At 40.4% G+C, this 6,027-nt stretch overlaps 1 protein-coding gene across 1 annotated transcript in view; it reads left to right on the forward strand.

Moving 5' to 3' along the window:
• Positions 1 to 6,027, forward strand: part of NOTCH2 (notch 2) — a 76,161-nt gene that overhangs the window by 46,569 nt on the left and 23,565 nt on the right. Inside the window, exons 16-17 of the mRNA XM_009081788.1 lie at positions 2,304 to 2,532; positions 4,865 to 5,066. Of these exons, the coding sequence (XP_009080036.1) occupies positions 2,304 to 2,532; positions 4,865 to 5,066 (431 nt within the window). The remainder of the gene's footprint in view (positions 1 to 2,303; positions 2,533 to 4,864; positions 5,067 to 6,027) is intronic.

Consider the following 6,027-nt stretch of genomic DNA (forward strand, 5'->3'; position numbering starts at 1 on the left):
AATCCATATTTGAAAACAAATTAAGCAACAGGAAGGCACTCTGTGCTGGAGTAGGTGTCTCTTGCAGGAGGATATACACTGGTGAGTGCTGAAATAGGTTAAATGGCAAGAAGTCAAATGTTGGTTTCATGCCCTTGACACTGCTGTTTACAAGGGAAACCAAATACATTGTAGCTTCTTTTCTTGTTGGACATATTCTATATGGTCATCAGACAAAATCAGAGTGTCCTGAGAAGTGTCTGTGTTTAAAAGTTCATCTGCTACTATTTGAAAAGTGCTTTATCAAACCTTGGAGGAGTTCACAAAGTTGTGATTTTTTTGATTGGTTGTCTTTTTAAAAAAAACAATCACAAAAAACCCAACAAGCCTTTATTTTTTATTAGAATAGCTTAAAACCAGGCTGAATTCCTGAAAACTAGAAGTATGAATTTAGTGAGTTGTGTTTTGCATTGTAAAAAAAAAAAAAAGTAAATTTGTGGCTGAAGGGCCCAAACAAGTGTATTAGCAAAAGTTACCGTGGGAGTCCCCAAAGCAGCACTGCTGAAAGAACTTCTAAGACTTCTGGCTCAGCTTGAGCTTTTGATTGCTTCTTTCTGAGCAAACAGGTACAGTACAAAAAGTGTCATGGTGCAGTGACCCAGAGCTTTGCTTACTGAAGCCAGCAAAATTATTGCCTGTCCTGTTAGTTTTCATGTGGGTGTCTGAAGATAAAAATGTTTTCAAAGTGTTCATGTTTCTCTCTCAGACAGCTGGGAAATCTCTCTCTGCTCCTTAGTGTTCTGAGAGCTGTGAGATTCACCCCGTGCTGTCTGTTAGGCAGCACACCCATGAGGTTGGAGAAACATTTCAAATTACTGCTACAGCTGATTTCATTTAGCATAACAAAAACCTTCCATGCCTTGAGCCAAATGTCTTTAATCTGTGAAGCAAACAAACCCTCCAACAACAGGAACTTATTGAAAAGTTGATACCCGAGTCTCAGTCTTCTGTCAGTAAATGTGTGGCACAGAAAATTAATGCACAGCTTTTGGCTTCACTCATACGTGGCTGACTGCCACAGACACAACATTTTATAGCTGCCAGGGGTCTTGCTTTGAATGTGCTTTTTCTCTGCAGTAGTCAAATGACCTTTAAATGGATGCAGGTGTGTCTCATAGTACAAATTTCTATTATGTGAGTGTATTTCTCAGTTCACTAAACGAGCTTTAATTACCTTTCACATTTCTTCATTTCCCACTGAACAGAATGATCTTGTATTTATGTTAAACTGCAAGTTTTTGGTGGACTTTGTTTGCCTTTTCAAGTTCATATTTTAGTAGTACTTAAAGATAGACAGTTACAAATTAAAAAAAAAAAAGACTCAGTAACCTATTTTTCCATACTCCTTCCTCTCTTCCTTTTTCCTCCCCCCTCCCAACCTCCCTCTCTGCCTTCATATCCTAGGCTTTTGGTCTGTGGAATGCAGAGTAGAAAAGGAATCTGGCCTCAGAGGCAGTATCTGACAGAGGAATGTGGGTCTTAAATCCAAACGTGGAAGGAGCAAAGCAGGAGGAAATTACTGAATGGCAGAAATCTTTCAGGCAGATTGGTACTTGTGGAAGTAGAAGGAATCCAGTCATAGGGGGTGGCTTAGACCAAAAAATGGTGGTATGCAAGTAGGAAGAGCCTGATAGGGATTAAAAAAATGTGAGAAGAATCCAAGGTGGTGTATGAATTTGTGAGCTTTTCTGCCAGCCTTTCCTCAATCAGTCTTTCATACTGGGAAAAACGTTAAGTGCTCAATAATGCATAAGTGCTCATAAATATGATCACAGAGAGGTTTGATTTGACTGTGCTGCTTTCATGCTGAAAATTACACACACAGGTTCTCTTTGTGTGTTGAGCAGTGTGTGCAAAAGAGGGAATGTGCTGAGTTCTCTTGTGAATAAACTTGGTAAGGAAGAAGAAACAGTTGCTGTGCTGTTTTTTATGGTCTTTCTCAGTAGGCATCTGTCAAAAAAGCAGAGTTTGAGTTTTAAACCAGGAGGCTTTGAGTCTGGTTTCATTGGTTTTGGTTTAACAAGTTTCAGCAGAGAAACCTCTAGGCCCTGAACTTGGCCTTGATCCACATCTTCTTGTGAATTTGTTATGGATAATGTTTTGCAGTTATCTGTTCCATAAAGTGGCTCAGAAGAAGTTGTCAGTAGGGTGTCACACTCTGGGCTGTGCAGTACCTTTTTTTCCCCTGAAAGCTACTACTCTAGGCTTTCCCTAACCTTTCACTGTTACCCATAGTAACACTCACTGTGATGCTTCTGTCTTAGATCCCTGCCAAAATGGAGCTTCGTGTGTGGATGGCATTAACTCCTTCTCATGCATCTGTCTACCTGGATTTCATGGAGATAAATGCCAGACAGATACCAATGAATGTCTGAGTGAACCGTGCAGGAATGGAGGCACATGCACCCACTATGTCAACAGCTACACCTGCAAGTGTCAGCCTGGGTTTGAGGGCACCAACTGTGAGAACAACATCGATGAATGCACTGAGAGGTGAGGGAACTGCATGGGGCTGCAGTGCTAAGGAGCCACAGTGTGTGCTCATGCCTTGAAGCCAGTCCTGCTCAGAAGCAGTTTTTAGTGATGAGGATCTGTTTTTCCTGCCATTTGTCACAGACATACTAGATTTATGCCAGGGGAGCTTGCTTAGCCAGAAGACAGTTGCTTGTCAAATTTGGCCTTCAGTTTCTTCTAATGTTCTTCTAACAACTAGTTAGAAGCTTAGTGCCATTATAGGCTGAATATGACAGTGTTTAACAAATGTAAAAACAGCTATGCATGCTAACTTATTAAAATATAAATAATTGAGAAATAATTGGTTATGAATAGCTGCTGTGTTGAGAAATACAAAAGCTGCAAAAATGGAAGCAATAACTGATGCTTAGAAAGGCAGGGAAAAAAAATTAGCCCTGAGTTTAGATATTGACAGCAAATAATATAAAGGAGAAACACTAAATCCACAAATTCTGTGGTAGAAAGATTTAATCATCAAAGATATATTAATGCTCACAAATTGGTTGTGGTTTTAGCAATGTGGAGATAAAACCTAAGGTTGTTCTAAAGGGGGAGAGTTAAAATGCTCAACAGCTGGTCCTTATATAAATGGTTCACGTGGTAGTTTTAAAAGCTCTGTAAGAGTTAACCCTGTGCATCCATCATCTGCCTGCATATTTATTTGAAGCTTTGTTAGGATTGATGTAAGTAATTCCAGATTTTCAAATGGAAACAATTTCTAATAAAGCTTGAAATGGTAGAAAAGAAATAAAATTAAAGTTGGTCTAGTTACCAGTTCTAGTCTAGTTACCAGTGGCAAATGAAGTGCATAAATGCAAGGGTCTTGAGATTCTCATGCATTTTCTGCACAAGAAGAAAAAAGTATTTCTTATCTTTTATAATATTGCATTTGTGGGGGAGGAAGTATTTTAATATCTTTTTCTTAAGAACAGGATTGTGTCACTGGTGAGGGTGTGTTTAATTTGCACAACAGTTGTTTAACCAAGTGAAGTATGTGGGGTGTTTTAGCAGAACGCCTGGCTCTTCCTTGAGGTTCATCCTGTTTGTGTTATCAGTCAGGATAGAAACCAGTCTTGCAGGTATGAATTAAGGATGGAGCAATTTTCAACGCTCTGGCAAGCTAAACCAGTCACACCTTCCCAACCAAAATTACTGAGCTATGCTTAAGAGCCCCATGATGGTTGGCTAATTTGAATTTGGTTCAAATAATTCTTCCGTGTCTTGTGTGAGAAGCTGCCTATGAGAGAGTGCCACCTCCTTTTGGAGAGAGGTACCTGCTTCCAGTGAAACACACCAAGGGATTGACAGTTCCTCTGTCTTCCTTGCTTTGCCATGAATGTAAACAGCAGTTTATGCTGCCTGTAAAACAGAATTCAGCCCACAAAAGAAAGGAACTTTTCTGATAAGAAGGTTAATGTTGAGGTCTCTACCGTAATCACAGTCAGAATTTAGATACCTAAAACCTGCACTCTTGCACTGGGAGTTGAGGGAGGTGAGTCAGTGGCTTCTCTCATGGAAATACCCTTTGACAGTACACAAAGCCGATAAGCATGAATTTGGTTTGTGTACTTTATCGAACTGATTATCTCAAGTCTGATCTAGGGTTATTCTCAGAGGAGCAGGAGTTCCTTTAGAAGGAAAATGGAGTCAATTTTGCATGAAGCATCACTTCTCCTAACTTTCCCAGTCACTTCTCCCTAGGACACCTAATCTGGCAGATAATTCCTTTGATCTGAATTCTGCCAGGGCATGTATGAGTAGTTTTACAAATCAGGGTTTAAGGTTCTCGTGAGAAGAGAAGGAAGGGATTTAGCAATACCAATATTTTCACATAATTTCAGTGTAGAATATGCTTGTGCTTTGCATGTTGTACGAACTTTTTCCTTGAGAAAACATACCTCTGACTCCTTTGAAGCTTTTAAAAAAAGGCAAATTGTTTTGTTTCTCATGATTTGTAATACAATTGTAATTTGTAATAAGGTTTATCAGTTTGAGCAAGGCACATGCAGCACATCTTGTGGTCACACTGGAGCTGGGAAGATTTCATTAAACAAGTTACATCCATCACTAATGACTCCTGAAATCCCTGCTTTGCTTTCTTTGCCTGCTGAGGTAAAAGACTGGAGGACTAGCTGGAGTTCCCCTTGGATTGCTGTTATCTGATTTATGCTTCTTTAGCAGGAACTCAGCAGTGGTCAGAAGATCCTGTTATCTGGTTTTCTCTCTTATTTCAGTCATGTTTATGTGGGCTTTTTGTTTGTGAGCTAATTGCATTTTGTCCCAGCTTACCTTTCTTCTCCCTCTCTTGCAGCTCCTGTTTCAATGGAGGCACTTGTGTGGATGGAATCAATTCCTTCACCTGCCAGTGTCCAGTGGGGTTCACAGGACCCTTCTGCCTCACAGAAATTAATGAGTGTGATTCCCATCCTTGCCAGAACAAGGGCACTTGTGTGGACAGCCTGGGCACATACCGGTGTATATGTCCTTTGGGTTATACTGGCAAGAACTGTAAGGTGGGTGACATTTTATTGCCTGTTTTGCACAGGGCACTTTTGTTGTTTGAGCTGTCCAACTGCAGAAGTCACTGGGGATAGACATGTGAGGTACCAAACGTGGCAGAGCTCTTGTTCCTTCAGTTCTGATAAGAGGTGGTTGTCCCAGTGAGTGACCCTGTGCAAAACTGGAAATCATAGAATGGGTTGGAAAGGACCTTAAAGATCATCTAGTTCAATCCCACTACCATGTGTGCCTGTTGGCAAAGAGAAGAAAAATACTTGGTTATTTATGAGAACAGGTGTCACTGGAACTTTCTAGATTAGTTTTCTTTTAAACAGAAACCAGCTGTTAGCTTTGAAAGTGGCTGCACATCATTCAAGGCATAAAATTGTCCTGATTGAAGATGGAGTCCTGTATTAAAAAGAAATAAAATCCAAGCAGGATATCAGTCTGATTAGCAGGACCTTGATATAACTTGTTCATTTTTTTACAGGGAGGTGTAGTTTATCTGAGTTGATTGTAAATATTTTTTTTTTCCATAAGAAGCCAGAAAATGTTTTGGGGCAGCAACTGATGTGATTGTCCTGTTCACAACCTCAAGACTTACGTTCAGGTGGTTTACAGTTTTTCACAGTTGAGCATAGGAACTGCAAACCTTCTATACTTTAAATCATAGAATCATAGAACTTAGGGGTTGGAATGGACCTTACAGATCATCTAGTCCCAACCCCTGCCCTGGGCAGGGACACCTCACTGGATCAGGTTGCTCAAGGCTTCATCCAGCCTGGCCTTGAGCACCACCAGGGTCAGGGCAGCCACCATGTCCCTGAGCAACCTGTGCCAACCTCTCACCACCCTTAGATGACTGAGTACCTTTTAAGTCTCTAAACTTGGCATATCACAGTGGAAACAGAAAGCTGTTTTTCAAATCAGAGTTCTTTCTTTCCATTCTATTCTTGTCAAAGAATTAACATTCTT

The sequence above is a fragment of the Acanthisitta chloris genome, unplaced genomic scaffold (genome assembly GCF_000695815.1).
Source record: "Acanthisitta chloris isolate BGI_N310 unplaced genomic scaffold, ASM69581v1 scaffold35349, whole genome shotgun sequence".
NCBI classification, from domain to species: domain Eukaryota; kingdom Metazoa; phylum Chordata; class Aves; order Passeriformes; family Acanthisittidae; genus Acanthisitta; species Acanthisitta chloris.